At 39.4% G+C, this 17,108-nt stretch overlaps 1 protein-coding gene across 1 annotated transcript in view; it reads left to right on the forward strand.

Annotated features, from left to right (window-relative positions):
- The window catches only part of ASCC1 (activating signal cointegrator 1 complex subunit 1), an 83,254-nt gene extending 66,441 nt beyond the window's left edge, over window positions 1-16,813 (forward strand). Inside the window, exon 10 of the mRNA XM_063307494.1 lies at window positions 16,426-16,813. Coding sequence (XP_063163564.1) covers window positions 16,426-16,542 — 117 coding nt within the window. The 3' untranslated portion in view covers window positions 16,543-16,813. The remainder of the gene's footprint in view (window positions 1-16,425) is intronic.
- Window positions 16,814-17,108: the final 295 nt, after the last annotated feature.

Raw genomic sequence — 17,108 nt, forward strand, 5'->3', positions numbered from 1 at the left:
GCTCAGAGCACAGAAGGATTATCTTGCCGACAGAATTATCTGAGCAACTTCTGTTTAGAATAAGGTGTATAATTTTACCTTTTACCTTCAACTAATGCTTCAAATGTTAATATTGATGCTCTGATGAATTTCCTTTTGGAGCATGTTGACATTTCCTATAGCGATGAAAATTATTAAAGCCCTCTCTCCCTTAAAAAATCCTTTGTCTGACATACATAGACTATTTTCTTTCATTAGTACAAAGCTGGGCATGTGCAGTAGACCTGAATTTATGCACGAATGCACAGGAGGATGCTTTTTTCTTAGTTAAATCCATCTAACAGGAAACCCAAGGGAAGATGATTCCTAATTTATTTTTGTCATCCAAAAAATTTTCTGTACGTTGTGTGGCTTATGGGGAAAAAAAGACAGATTCTTTTAAACCCTAGAAAACTAGGCAAAAAGTGATCTATGTGCTTAGGATGAAATTTAGGAGCTTGCTTAGCAGATTTATTATACCTTTCTGATATGTAAGATTCCTAGCACACAGGCTATTTAAAGGGATGGACAGCAGAGCCTGGTTCTTTTGAAGCACTCGAGCTATACCCTCAGATTGTCTTTTAGTGGAAGACCTTGCATTGTTAGATGTTGTGAGATGGCCACTACTAGCACCAGGAGTTGTCAGAGCTTAAATGAGCTTCTTAAGTTTAGATTGGATGTTGTTTAGGGAAATGAAGATGGCCACAACTGTGGAACCTCTGAGTAGACAAAGCTCTTGAGATGGTCTCAGAAGAGTGATTTTAGTGTGGCCTGTCCTTTCTGTTTCCTTCAATATTTTGTTGCTGGTGGAAACTAGGACTACAACAAATCTTATTGGATGACTTGGAGATGGGTAAGTGTTATCTTTCCTCGACCTCCTTTGGAGAGGACGTAGGGTCTTCCTTTCCTGAGGTAGCAAGCTTGTACTTAAATAAAGCGGTGCTTACAACTCTCTGAGAATCATGGTATAGTAGGAAGGAGACCATTTTTTGTTATTTCCCTGCCTTGTTTTGTTGTTTCGCCACTTTTTTTTTTTTTTTTGCACATTGGATACTGTCTGGGCTATTTCTCAGTTGCTTCTTTCCTTTCGTGGTCATTTCAAAAGTAATCTATTTTTCTTCTCCTTGTCTTGGCTTTTTCCTCCTTCATGGTAATATCATTACCACCAGTATTATCTTCTCACTAAGCTAAACAAGTTCCTCCATGTGGTAACTTACACACCAGAGCTGACCAATTCCTAATTTATGTTCCTTTGTTTCCCAAGAATGGTATTTGAATTCATGCAATTCAGCCTAGTGTTTGTTTGTGTGTGCATGTGCTTGTTTATTTAGAAAATTTATATGACTACCCATCTTATATATGACTTCTGGACAGCTAACCTCAGAAAACAAGAGGAATATAATAAAACCTTTAGTACTCACACAAAAGACACAAAATTAAAATAATGATAGTACAATAATCCAAGCACCATAACACTCAATTGCACACACCCCACCTATTTGGGGCACATCTGGCATTCTGACCCAATGCCTGGGGGAAAAGCCAGGTTCTCACAGCCTTCCGGAAGGCCAGGAGGGTTGGGGCCCTCCAGAAGGGAGGCTGATCCATTGGGTAGGCACTGCAACAGAGAGGGCACAACTCCATGATCCCACAAGTTGGCATTGTTTAATAGAAGGATATCACCCACCCTGTGAGATCTAGTGGGACAGGCAGAAACCCTCATAGACAGGTGGTCATGCGGTCCTATGCAAGACTTTAAAGGTGATAACCAGCACTTTGAATTGCACCCAGAAGCACGCTGGGAGCCAGTGCAGCTCATGCAACAGTGATAACCCAGGTGAACCTCAGGGCACAAAAACTGCACATGCCACTGCATTCTGGACCAGTCAGAGCTTTCAAGTGGGCATCCCATTATAGAGTGCATTGCAGTAATCCAATCAGGAAGTGACTAGGGCATGAGCAACTGTGAGCAGGGACTCCTGATCCAGGAATGGGCACATGTGGCACACAAAAGAAATTTGTGCAAAAGCCCCTTAGCCGTAACTGCCACCAGTTCTTCGAGCAACGGCCATGAATCCAAAAGGATTCCCAAATTGTGTGCCAGCTCTGGGGAAATGCTACCGCATTAAAATTTAAAGATGAAAAAAAACCCTGGACCCAGCAGGGCCAAAATGCCAAAACTACTCTATCTTGCTAGGATTGAGCTGAAGTCTGTCCCCTTCAGTTCTTCAAAACCTCCAGGCACTTGGTAAGCACCTTAATGGCATCACTTGCTCAGCCAGGGATGGAGATGTATGACTCAGGAAAACCAGCATACTAATGATATTTCACCCCATGTCAATGGATAACCTCACCCAGCAGTTTCATGTAGATGTTAAATAGGAGTGAAGAGAAAGCATCTCACATAGGAGGGGCCTAGGGCTAGACCTCTTCCCCCTACCAACACCAACTGGAACCATTCCTGGAGGAAGGAGCAGAAGCACTGCAAAACAACACCCACAGTCCTAACCCTCTAAGCTGGTTCAGAAGGATACTATAATCAATGGTCTCAAAAGCCACAGAGAGATACAGGAGGGCCAGGATGAATGCACCATCTCTGTCCCAAGCTCTGTAAAGGTTATCTGTAAGTGTTGATCAATGTCATCTCAGTACTATCTTAGCCTGAATCCTGACCAAAAAGGGTCCATATAAGTAGCTTCCTCCAGGGTCTGTTGAAACTGAGTACCCACCATTTTCTCAACAATCTTCCCTAAAAAGGAAGGGTTGGACACTGGATGAAAGTCAACCAACACAGTTAGATCCAAGGATGCTAGTGCTAGCATTCCATGCATTGGTAGCCTTTTTCTTTGGGGCTTTGCTCCCAACATCCCATCTTTCTGTCTTCACTCTCCTGATACCCAAGCATAGGATGGTCCAAGAATCCCTCATTCTGGAGATTGTTGTTTGGTTGCTTCAGTGATGAGAGGAATCTCATATAACTAAGCATTACAAAATACTATTCTTCTTTCCAATCTTTCCCAATCCTATGGAGATTGTATTTTTGCAAGATTAGTTGCAAATTATTATTATATTTATATGCATACAATTGTTGATTTCTCTTACCTTGTTAACCAGGAACCTATACTTGAATTTGAAGTCTGGAATTGATTAATGAGCTTTGCTGGAAGTTGGCCTTCCCTTCTGTCAAAATTATTAACAACAGAAACACCCCTCAGTCTGATATATGTAGGTAGGTGGGTGCTGTTGTTACACTTTCCCAATCTAAATCAGTTTTTCCTAAACTGGTGCCACCCAGATATGTTGAGTTACAACTCCTTGTGATGAGATGGAAGATTACTTGCATTGTGCTAAAGGAAATACCCAGTAACTCTGTAAAGGGTTCATAGGAATATTCCTCAGAAGGACAGTGGGGCAGAAAGCTGAGAGAACTGGGAGAGAAGAGAGGTATTTATCAGTTGGACAGAATAAAAAGAAAAAAGGAAAAGAAGACAAACAGAAACAGCCCTTAGGAAACAGTATACTATCTTTCTGCAAATAAACATAAGGTTTTGTTGATGTACCTCTAACGGATGCAACTTATATCCTATGCTAAGTGTTGATACATTTTTTGTGGTTGATAAATGCATCTGGTCCTCTCAGTTAATATGAGACATACACACAGACATATACACACACACATATACCTAATATATCACCTGATGCAGTTTGGTGTAGTGCCGCCAAACTTAGGGCAGCAGGCTAGAAACAGAGTTCTAGTTCCACCTAAAGCACAAAGCCAGTTGGGTGACCTTGGGCCAGTCACTCTCTCTCAGCCCTAGGAAGGAGACAATGGCAAACCCCTTCTGAAAAAACCTTGCTAAGAAAACTGCAGGGACTAGTCCAGGCAGTCACCGAGAATCAGGCACAACTGAATGGAAAAAAAAAAGATGCCACACTACCAGGAAAAGACTTGATAAGAAGGTAACATTGATATAAGAACTCTTATATATTCCATTATGGTATTTATTAATATATAAATTTATATTATATTTTTATATTATAAATTTATTTTTTATATTTTATATTTATTTAATATCTAAATAAATAAATATACATTTATTTATTCCCCCCTTATAAACATAATGCCATTGTTGACCACAGATACCAAGTTTTGCTACACTCGCTTAATCCACAATCAGCATGGCCAGTGATGGGGATTATAGGCCAGCAATTCTTGAGGGTATCAGGTTAGAGAAGGCTTATAGATGGGATAGAAAGTGGCCTTCAGAGAGGATGATCTTTAACAACTGCTTTGCTATCTAGAAATCACAACTGTGGCCAGACAGAGGGAAGCATAGTCTGACAGGGTTACATCATTGCATCTGGTCAAACTAATGCTTTGTGTTATGAGCCCAGCCATTCAGAAGCACTGAGGCACTCTGCACAGGTTTCTTTCAGGACACCAGCTTGAATTTGGAGTAACTGAAAGATGGAGACATTATTTACTTGGCTGTCATTTCTTATTCGAGCTGCTTTGTGAGAAAGAGTATCCATGGGGGGATCAAAATCTGCAAGTTGGCGGGTGTGATGTTGCAAAGCCTTGTCCCCTTTATCATAGTGAGATGGTAGATTTTGCAGATTTTGACACATGGGCTGCAGGTGTCCATGTGGTTTAAGAAAAGCTGCTTCCGTGTACTGTGGTGCTGAAAAGTTTGTAAACCCTTTTGAATTTTCAATATTTCTGCACGAATGTGACCTAAAACATCTGTTCTCCACACAAGCTCTAAAACTAAATGAAGAAAACCCAATTAAACAAATGAGTCAAAAACATATACTTGTTCATTTATTCATTGAGGAAAATGATCCACAGCTACATATTTGTGTTTGGCAAAAGTATGTATATGTATATCTATACCTATACCTATATATGTATAGGTATAGAGTAAAGCTTGCTGGCTTAATCAAATTTATATCCTACTTTTCCTTCAGGAGCTCAAAGCAGCATAAGTACTGTGCTTCCTGGCATGATTTGTTAAATAAATCTAGGGACCTTCACAAATCTTTGTTCTTTGTGTGCATATAAATTTGAAAGTCTTTATTCTCTCAGAAACTCCAGAGAATATAGGTTTAAAAATTATTGTGTGGCATTTTATTCTTTGACTGGCTATCATCCCAATCATGTTCTTTAATTCACCTTCCTTATTCTACACTGGCTGCTGCATGATATTCTCAAACATGCTTTGAGTGTTTCTACTTTAGGTGGTGGTGTTTTTTTAACCCTGGAACTGACATTTTTCATTCATAGCACAGTTCTTTGTATGTCTACTCCCAACCTAGGTGCTAGCTCTCAGTAAGTTAATGTGTTGCCTTGCAGGATCCAGATGGCAATGCTGCCAAAGGGTGATATTGAAATGTTTCACTTCTATGCTTCCATCCCTTTCTCCCTCCAATCTTTTAAATTGAGTATATGAGTGGATAGAAACATACAATGAATAGAAGAAAACAGGGAATCCATATAAATTGGATTCAAAGATGATATTGCCCACTTCTGAGATCAGAATATCTCATAATGGAATTTTTTGTAGTATGGTATTAAAAGAACAACAAAAAAGTGTAGTTGGCCAGATGCAACTTTAAAAAAAACTTATGGGTTTTGGGGACTAAAAAAGAAAAATGAGTTTAGTTAAAACTGTGTGTACTATAAAACCAATGACAGATCAACTTCCATCTGAGTGAAGAAGAACAATACTTTAACAGCCCTAAAGGGCCCTAATGTGGAAGAACAATTTATCCTTTTTTTTTTTGCTGGTGGTAGTGATGGAGTAAGATGGAGAACAGAAGAAAAATGAACTAGAAGGAATAGAAAACTACATGGTTATATATAATCCATACCTATTAGTTTGCCAGCTAACATCCATGAATGTCTTTCTGATCAAAAGCCACATTCTGTATGTGAAGTAGAAGGTAATCTATCAAATCAATGGAAAATAATTTTGAGATACCAAAACCCTTGTATTCCCCAGGGCCTCTTTCTTGGCTGGTTTTGAGAAAAATTCTCATCTCCTCTTGCCCTCATTTGCCTACCTGTGGTCTTCGATGGTTCTTGTTATTTGAAGCCTGAGGGAATGAGATGATGCAATAATAAAAATAGAAGTCCTGAAATGAAGGCAAGAATTGAAAAAGGGCATGCTTGTCCCTTAAATCTTGCAGTATGTTTGTGATTAATGTGTGACTAGCTACAGTTCCAAAAACCAATTGTTCTAGCAAAGTTTTCTGTGGAGAAGAGTGAAGCCAAATGTGTTTATTGTCTCTTTCATTCTGAGTCTTTTATTTTTAGTATTCTAAAGCACCCATATTTAGGAACCAGATAACCTCTATGGTTCATATGTTTCTAAACAAGCGTATAAGCTTTGACCTATTGTTCATTCTTATCTCTCCATTTATATGTTGTTAACTAAACAACAAATAAATTGTTAGCTCCTGCCAACCTAGCAGTTCAAAAACATGCAAATGTGAGTAGATTAATAGGTACTGCTTCGGCGGGCAGGTAACGGCGTTCCGTTTAGTCATGCCGGCCACATGACCACGGAAGTGTCTACGGACAAACGCCGGCTCTTCGGCTTGAAACGGAGATGAGCACCACCCTCTAGAGTCAGACACGACTGGACTTAATGTCAAGGGAAACCTTTACCTTTACCTAAACAATAGGGCTGGCTTAGAAATACATTCATCTGATTCTGTAAATTTTTCTTTATGGCCAGTAGTGTATGTGGAGGGAGAAAGGGGACTGGACATCACATTATGTCACAAGCTCCCTTCCTTTTCTATGTGTGTTGCAATGTCACACATGTGCCCCAAAGGGGTAGGCTTGTAGCATGATGCCACCGTACTGTTTTCGCCTTTCTTGTGAAAGGAAAAAGATTTTGTGGGTGCTGCTGTTTATGGCTGAGCTCAGCAGAAATTGGATGTTCAGAACATTGGCTGACTAATGTCTGGGAAATTATAAACCCACCTCTTATGCTGGAGAGGTTGGGGGGGGGTTTAGATTTTTTATCCCACCTTTATTATTTTTATAAATAACTCAAGGCAGCGAACATACCTAGTAGTCCTTCCTCCTCCTATTTTCCCCACAACAACAACCCTGTGAGGTGAGTTGGGCTGAGCTAGAATGACTGAGCCGGCTTTCATGCTTAAGGCGGGACTAGAACTCACAATCTCCTGCTTTCTGGCCTGGTGCCTTAACCACTAGTCCAAACTGGCTCTTTTTAAATCAACAGTGGCTTTCTAAAAAGTTGAAGTGCTCTATTCAATTAAAGTTCAAGTGGCTATTAAGGTGACTGATAGATAAATAAATAAATATAAATAAATAAATGGCTATTAAGGTGACAAACAAACAAACAAACAAATAAAATGCAGGCACCCTACTTGAACCGTAGTAGCAGAGCTGATATGATGAGCCACCATTCAAGGATGCTGGGATGCAGAGCAGGTGGAAGTGCACCAAAATTACTGTTTTTATGGCACATTTGTATGAAATATTAAGATAGGATTCTGTCTTAAGACTGGGCATTAGGAATACCTATGAAGAACAGGGGGAGCAGATACACCATCCTCTGAATCTTTTTATGTTATGACTTTATTTACCAATGTAGAGACACTTTGGATATTGCAAACTCCACCCAAAATCATAGGAAACATCCCGAGGAAAGATGCATGTAATCACTGTGGCAGCTTCGGAAGTTATGTATAGCCTTTGATGGTACATGGAGCAGTTGTGGTTTAAGGTACTCTGTATATCTGCATTTCAAGGTTCAAAATGGCAGTTTAATCCAGAGGAAATAGTAACTAGCTTTCAGCTGTGTAGGGTATTAATGGTAAACCAAAATGGGGAAGTACAGATTTCTTTTTCTCTTACAAGCACTTTTCTTTAGTGCTAATGTAAGACAAGGAGAAGAGGGATCTCATTGCCTTATCTGTAACTGTTGGCTTTCACACTTTTGGCCAACACATATGATACTGCAGCCACAGTCCAGACTTTATTATAGTCTTTGGTCAGAATACATTGAAACCATTAGTTGTTAAAATAAATAAATATTAGAAGTATAATAAGTATAATATCTCCCATCCAAGCTCTCAATTCAAATGTCTTGTTCAAGGCAGTCTTGTGGGGCTTCAATTATAAAATCAGTCCTTGCAGCTAGGAAACAAATTTTTGCAAATAAAAATGTAATTGATTCTGTTTACAAAGAGAAATTGGTTTTAAAATTTGTCTGAGTGACCTTGAGAAGCAGAGTAAAATTTGCAGGTCAATAGAGGCATATTAAATTGATTCAATCTCATCCAAATTACATGGGAAGAACCCCTGAGGAACTGGAGTTTCATAAAACCTGCCTTCAAAAAATGCCAAGAGTACAGCACTGAAGGAAACTCTAGAAGATGCCCATCAATTTTTGGGATGAATAAGTGAATAAGATAAACTGCTGGAGCAGATCTTTGGAATTCTCTAAGATGTTGAAAAATCTTTGAAGCTCAACTTAAATCACTCTGAATGTTATGTCCCAGCTCATCTGTTTGATCCCCTCCAGTCTTTTCTGATCCTTAAAGTAATAGATATTCAGAAGCAAGGGAATACAAATGCAAATTGCATGTGAGTCAAAAGGTAACGTATGATATAACCAGAAGGACCCCAGTTGGTGCTAGAATCAGCCTTAGCCAGCTTTTCAAGATAACTAACCAAACATTGTTGTCAGTTTTGGGCAACCTGGCCTCTAGTCTTAGAACCACATTAAAAATACATCTGGGGGACTTGAGAGATCTTAAAAGGTCCAATTGGATATTTTCAAGGGGTCATCACTGAAATAAGGTCCCAATTGCACCTGATAAAATAATTGTACAACTGATTTTACTACAAAAAGTTTGATAGCTGCTGCAATAAAGTTCCTTCCCTGCTTTTGATTAAATCTTAATATTGCTGTGGCCCTTTTTTTTTTGAGCAACAGAGGTAACATTTAATATGAGCAATTTCCTTGTGGAAGCTTGAAAACAACTCCTAAATATTTAAAACATTTGATTTATTCTATGTCATGGATGTCTGTACACCAGCTGTGGAACTTAGTAGGATTGGAAAAAAGCATGTTTTATGAGAGTCCATGACTAGGTTGCTCCTCGTGGTAATGTTGAAGAAGGGCCTTAAGGGATCTAACCCTGTCTAGATCAATGACAAGATGACAGCATCATCTACCTAAAAGAAAACAGGAGGACGTTTGTCTGCAAGTTTTCGGTATGTGAAATTATCTCCTGCAGATTTTGATTAATTTATATAAATATCAGTAATAAGGAGTCAAAACATAATCTAGTTTTACTCTCTCAAGGAGCTGTCCAGCATGACTACATTTCATTCTCAGTCTTGTGTTATTATATCATTTGGTATCAACAGTAGCAGAACTATTTGTCAATAGTAGAGTTCTTAGGTTTTCCCCATTAAAGGACACCCCAAATCAAGTCAGAGAGTACCCTGAAATCCACCGAAACAGCAGATATGAGATTTTTCTGCATGTGTATTTTTCTACCAAGTGCTGCAGAGTCAGGCAGTGATCTGTAGTAGACCTTCCTGCTCTGAAGGCCACTATTCATCCTCCAGTGTGTTCTCCTGCACAAGCCAATTGCAGATTTTCCAATTCAAATGCCTGGAGTTTAATTTGCTAACTATATTCAATAGACTTACAGGTCTTTAGCTGACAGGATCATTGCTATTACCTTTTTTAAAAAAACAAGGAAAATAGCTATGCACCAATTCGCTGTGTAGCATATATGCTGAGTGGCCTTTATAGATGAATACTAATGCTAGAACAGGAGCCCACCAGTCTCTGTTTGCTGTTATGAGCTCTGCTAGAATGAAGTTATTACCAGGAGCTTTACCTCCTTTTAACTGGTTGATTAATGGCTTCCTCTCTGTTAACGGATGTTGGAGGCCACCACTGTAAATGATCCACGGATAGTCCAACATAAAGGTGTCATCACAGGTTTCCCCAGACAGAGCATCAGAGTTTTGCTCCCATGCCCCCATGAGTATGCAGCAAGGTATCCAGGATAGGCTGGGGTCAAGGTGTCCCCAGTGACCCACAATGACCTGCATAAAGGATTAAATATCTTTACCTTTGGCAGCTTCAATAGGCTGTTCCCCCATTAAACCTACCACAGCCGTTTTCTTTTCTTTCAAGGAAGTTCTATAACACAGGGTTCCTCAACCTGGGCAACTCTAAGCTGTGCGGACTTCAACTCCCAGAATTCTGGGAGTTGAAGTCCGCACAGCTTAGAGTTGCCCAGGTTGAGGAACCCTGCTATAACACCTTTTAGATTCAATCATATTTCAGCTATTACTGATTCATGGATTTCATTTTGTACAATTTAAAAGAATCAAGCAGTGCTTTTTTGGCAACCACACAATCACAACCAAACCACAATTGAAAGTGGGCTTGTGTGGAATAACTTGGCATCTTTTCTTTACCAAGTTCTGAATCATCATATCATGTATAGTTCCAATATATGTTGTCCATGGGGCAGGGGGCAATCTACCTCTAAAGGTAAAATGCTGCTTTCTGATTAATTATACTAATTAATACCTGTCTCTCTTATTTTACCATTTCATTTGAATTTCTTGGGACCACAGGATCAAGCCACTGATCTGGTTGTTGCCCTGGCTCTACTTTCCTGTGAGTCAGCTGGCTATATTTGTGAAATGAGAGAGCTTAGCAGTCAGGCTACAAGAAATCATAAAATAATCTATAGCTGAGAGTCACTGGTTAGATCAACATTGGCTCAGGTGGTCACCCTGGGCAGGCAGTATCATTCAAAATTAGTAAGTCCTGATTATTTGCCGTTGGGCTAGGCATAGCCCAGCTGTAATGAAATTACAGTGAAAATGCACAAATAGGGGCATATTATTAGGGCCCATTCTGGCAATGAGGTAACTTTTAATAAAATGTGTCTGAAAAAGTGCTACCACAGACTAACATTGCTCTCCTATAACTATGTGGTCAAGGTAATATAATTCTAAATAGTGCTCCATATATCACTGTAGTTTTTGATTTGTGCGGGAAGACCTTCTGAGGGCAAGTGCACATTAATACATAACAAGCATCTAAAATTCCTACATAAACAGAATATCAAACCCAGTAACAAATACCCTAAAAACCAGACCCATTGACTTGAGAACCCTAACCCAGACATTGCAGTGACATGATGATGCAGCTTGTTTCATTTTCATTGCCTTACCTCAGTTCTTTCTTCTCCCTAAAGAACTAATGTGGAAAGCAGGTTAACACGTGCATCAGAGTTTGTGTACTGGCCCATTTGTGAAGAGAAAGGAGCGACTTGCTTTTGTTTTCTCAGATATAGATTTGACATAGCCTGTCCTTGCACTTTGGCTTCTGTGCAAGAAAGATACAGTTCTTAAAAGTCACATTGCAACATCCCTGCCACAAATAAAAGCTCCAATATTCCTTACTTTAAAGACTTACTCAGCCTCAAGATAACATGATAACCATTGCCTGTTAGTGCACAGTGCAGGGAGGAATCTTCTATGCTGAGAAAACTTAACTGCAGGATCATGAAGACCTGCAAGAGCTGCTTACTTAAAATATATGGAAAATAAAAACAGGCGTTGTCTTAAATTCTTAGTCTGGTCGTCGAATACAAAATGTGTGCCCTGTTGAAACTGCTGTGCTCTACAGAAAATTATTGTCTAAGTATTGCATTCAATCAAAGTGGCTTTTATGTAAAACAGCTCTACCCCACCCATATACAGTACATGTGTGTATACATCCCCACCCTTACAATTTACTATCAGATATTTTTATCTTCAGTGTGGAGACATGAGCCTTGTTCCATATGATATTTTATTGCTATAATTACTGTATGTGAAACAATTTACCCAAGGAATTGTCTAATCTTCCATCTTGCCCCTAAATTAAATAGCATGCTAGAACTATTCTTTTCTGAAAAGACTTGCTACCGTTTATTGTTGCTAAGCTTAACAAGAATAGAAGCTGAAATCTTGATTGTCCAAGGTTTCTAATTATTGCACATTAACTATACACCTCCCTTCTTTTTAAAAATGTAACCACCCGTTGCTGCAGTACATTTAGTGATTTAGGTTTTACCGGACCAGTTCTTAAAGGAATTCACAGAATTGCTTCCAAAGGCCATTCACTATAACTTGACAGTGTTTTTTGGGGGGGCGGGGGGGGAGAGACATCTTCCACATCTGTGTGTTCTTGTGGGATCTAGAATTCTTCAGTCAGCATTTGAAAGGACATGGTAGAAAGTGTGTGGATTTGAAAGGGTGCATTTTATTCTTGGAATCCTGTATCAGAATTACATTGCAAATATACATAATGCTTCCAGTGCTAATATTTTGACTTTATGATACTCCTGAATTGAAGAACATTCACTTTAGTAACCACTGAAAATAAAAGCTGGAATTCAACATAAACCAAAACTAGACTATTTATATTTCAGTCTTTTTCCAACTGCCTGCCGAATTATGTGATTTAATTCATTTCCTTGGTGATGCTGGTCCGTTGAAACTCTCTGCCCTGTATCGCATTTTTTTTCCTGCACCATAGTCTGCTTAACTAAGTAGAATTGATTCAGGTCATTGCCATTTCATCTCTCTTGAGACCACGTATTCCATCCATACTTCTGCAGCCAGGGCCACAATTGAGGGGGGGAGCGGGTCATGTGACCCGGGGGCTGCCCTGGGGGGGGCACCAAAATGACAAAATAGTATTTGTATACTGAATGTTTTATTAATTTAATGTATGATAGAATAATAAAACTTGCTAACACCTCCCTCACCAACCCATGGGGGAGGGGGCGGGCGCAGAATCCATGTTTGCCTCAGGTGACACAGACCCTAGTTGCAGGCCTGTCTGCAGCTTCCAAACATTTTGTGTAGCCAACTATGAATCTTTGCATCTGTGCTTTTGGAAATTTTTTCCACTGTTCCTATCAGAACTCTTCTAGCTCAGAAATACGCTAAAGTCTCTTTAATCTCTTGCTTGCTCTGCGTGTTTGAGATCTCCTCACAGGTTGCAAAGGCACTGAAATCTAGGGACTGTGAAGGCCATTTCAAAATCTTTATCTTCCTTTCCTGTAAGTACTTCATGATTGATTTGTTGGTATTTTGGGGGTCATTGTCTTGCTGAGAGATCCAGCCTCTTTTCAGCTTCAGTTTCTTCACTGATTGTGGGACATTAATCTTGATATTTAATTGAATTCAATCATTCTTCTGCTCATACAAATTTTCTTCTGCCGCTGGGTGGTATACACCCCAAAGCATCATGGAGTCAACAGATGGCAAGGGGTTCTTTTAATCAGGTGTTTTGCCCTTCTTTCTTCACCTATATCTTCTGGGGTTCGGGCTGAACAATTGAAATTTTCTTTCAAAAGTCCAGGGCAGTTTGTTGCAAAACATTTCAGGCTCATCAAGTTTTCTTTTGCATACTTTACAAGGACTTTATGATTAAATCAGAGAAAACATTTCTTTCTGATAACTATCCCATGCAGCTCACTGTTGTTTAAGTAACATTATATAGTGGACAACTACTCCAGATCAGTCAAAATTTTCAGCAAGCTATTTTTAGTTATTCTGTAGGTTCTGACCAGTTTTCAGATAGTTCTAGCAGAGATTTTTCTTGGCCTTCCATATATTGCCTTGACGTCAACGGATGCATGTAACTTTCATTTCTTAACAGCATTTCTCATAGTTGAAATTGCTAGCTGGAAGGATTTAGAGATTTTTTATAGCCTTCCTCTGCTTTGTAAGAGTAAATTATCTTCATTTTCAGTTGCTCAGACAGCTGAGGAGCCCATGGTTGTTCAAAGTAGGTACAACACCAACCATTACCTAAGAGATTAGTAGGGTCACAGTATTTGTTCACCTGTGGAATTGTTTTTGATTCCTTTGTAGGCCTCACAATTCAATCATTTTTTCAGTTTCATTAATATCTTCAGAGTACAAAATAAGGCTGAATCAACTGGAGGGGTGACTAAACTTCTGCACCTGCCCTATTCACTCTTTTCTTGTTTTGAATCTGAAACAACTACACATAATTAGCAAGTATGCATTCAGATTTGCAAAAAGATACCTGTTTAACTCTGTACCACATGGAGGTTGTGTCTGCTTCTATTCGCTTAGGGATTCATGTGAACATACAGTTTGATCAGTGGTGCCAAAACTTTTTGCTGAGCTGCTGAGCTTGCCGATCGGAAGGTCGACGGTTCGAATCCGCGTGACGGGGTGGGCTCCCGTTGCTAGTCCCAGCTCCTGCCAACCTAGCAGTTCGAAAACATGCAAATGCGAGTAGATTAATAGGTACCACTTCAGCGGGCAGGTAACGGCGTTTCATTTAGTCATGCCGGCCACATGACCATGGAGGAAGTGTCTACGGACAAACGCCGGCTCTTCGGCTTTGAAACGGAGATGAGCGCCGCCCCCTAGAGTTGGACACGACTGGACTTAGTGTCAAGGGAAACCTTTACCTTTACTAAAAGGGTCATAGAACATAAAATAAATAGCCAAAACCGATAAAAAGCCAGTTAAGATAATCAATGTTACGGAGAACTCAATATATTCCTGGAAATGGGTTAACAGATATTTGAAGTTCAGTAGTTCAGTAGACAGTCAGTGGATTGTTAAATATGAATGGGCAGAGCTTAATGAAACTAGGCTTTTTCAAAGCCACTGGAATGGCTTTGAACTTAATGGCAAGAAGAGTTGGATGTATGCATCTTGGACTAAGGCATGGGGGACAGATGTAAAAAATGCAGAACTACTCAGATGGAATATGGATTTTTAAGGTTGCCATGATGGTGAAGCCTTTGTTGACCTTTGGCACAGCATCATTCAACTGGGTTTCAAATTAATGTAGTTGCTGAAAGATTTTCTAAAATAGTTACTTTCATTTTAACAACTTCCTGCTTCTTAATGGAATGAAGAAAACCACTTGAATATGAAGTTTCTTCAAAGCAATACTACAGAGCTCTTTTAATAATGTATTCCGATATAATTTTTTTTCATATGTCTCCTGTACTGTGTTAATTGCTGAAGCAGCTTTCTCCTGAACTCTGCGTATGTGAGTGGGCAAATGCCCTTGAAAAGCTATACTAATGGTATTTGGACAAAGAGCATTTTGTTTCTGATTTCAATATTCTGACTTGGGCAAAACTAGCCATAGGTAGATGCTTTCAAAGTGCAGATTGGTAATCTACGTAAATTAGGAATTTCCCTCCTTACCACACCCCCCTGCAAAAAAACGTACTCAGCCTTGTCAACCAACTTACAGTAAAGGTTTATTGTATGGGTCTTGGTGCCAAAGTCCTATCTTCTTTGATGCCACCGTACAGGCCCTATTTGTATAATCTGTGGGAGTGCAGTATTGGTTGGTTGGTTGGTTTATTAAATTTATACATCGCCCATCTCACTATAAAAGGGACTCTTGTGTGATGAAGAGCTGCGATCATATTCCACTAGGAGAAGATTTTAAGAAAAGGAGCAAGTTTGTTGGAGGGCTGATAATGACTATGACACTTCCTTTTATGTTTTCCAGAGGGTTGTGCAAACACGCAATGCGAGATGTCAAGAAACAGAGATGATTAACCAATGGGCCGTGGGCCAGATGCAATTTGCGAAGCTATTATGTGTAGCACTGGCAGCTGTACAAAACAAAGTGTTTCCAAAATGCTCTTTAGGAGATTCACTCATAAGAGAAAAACTTGACAAAAGTTGTTACAAGGAGAGGCTTATTGTTTCAGTCTTTAGGTATTGCGTACAGTGCCTTGACAAAATGACAAAATCTCTGTGTGCAGACACACACACATACATACAGATATACACACATTCATTCATAATCTCATTATTGTTCTTCTCAGACCCTTCCTCCCAGGTGTCTGTGTTACTAACTTTGAATTAGAGCTTGACTAGCTATGAAAAGGCGAGGTGATGGACCCAGCTCCCCAAAAAAACTCATAGACAAAACCATGCATCTTCTAGCCTTCCTTTCTACACATTTTCAAAATAAAGGCATCTGGTAATGTAATGTAGGTTAATAGCTGCTAGCCAAGAGGCTGGGTCACCCTCTTCCTACCATAGATCGAATGGAGCAAAAGTATTGTTGGTATTCTGCTGTAAATAAAGCTGTAGAAACTCCCATCCTGTTGAAAAAAAATATCCTGATAAGAAGAAAAAAACATGTTTACAAGTTGTTTCAATGTGAGGCAGGGGAAGGGAAAAGGAAAAGAAAATCTCAGAACGTTTGTGTAATATATGTTGGAAGATGGTTTACAAGGGACACACACACACACACACACACCTGGTATACTCTTTTGAGGGTTATAATTTCATGAATCCTTTCTCCTCTCTTTCAGCTCTTTGAGAACTTCGACTTTGGAGAAGCACAATTGAATTCCGTCTCTCTCTCTCAGCGATTCTCCACAGACCGCTCAGGTTACTATGCATCATCTGGGCAGCTCAATTTCTCCTGAAGTGCAGACTCATCTGCCCCGATAGATTGCACATAATGAGATCCAGGAGTGCCTAATATACAAGAAGATAATGATTTAAATGTGCCCTGCTATAAGATCAGGGTCACTCTGTCCTCCTGAACCCACCTTAGAACTTTGCCAATATCTGTGCAAAACCTCACGACCCAACCTGAATGAAAGAAAATAGCTATGCAATCAAATAAGTTATTTTGTTGGAAGGTGTTTTGTTGAAAAAGAAAATGCTGGAAATAAAGAAATAATAGTACCTGCATTTAGAAAGCTATAAATGTACGGAAGTTACCCATTAATTATTTTTAATAGCTAACTTTTCAAATTAAAAAAAAAGTTTGTCTTTTTGTGGCACTGCAAATTGCCCTGAAAGCTGAGTCTTTTTTAGCTTTCAAAACCAAACCACTCCCTCTGGTAGCCTTGTGATTGTCTTTACTTAATTGCCAGTGGCAATGTGTTTGCATTTGTGTGGGATTTTGTTTTTTGGGTTATATAGCTAAAGTGCTGAATCTGCCAAGGATTCCTGGTGGTTTACAACTAATAATTAAAACATTCAC

Source organism: Candoia aspera, chromosome 6 (assembly GCF_035149785.1).
Source record: "Candoia aspera isolate rCanAsp1 chromosome 6, rCanAsp1.hap2, whole genome shotgun sequence".
NCBI classification, from domain to species: Eukaryota; Metazoa; Chordata; class Lepidosauria; order Squamata; family Boidae; genus Candoia; species Candoia aspera.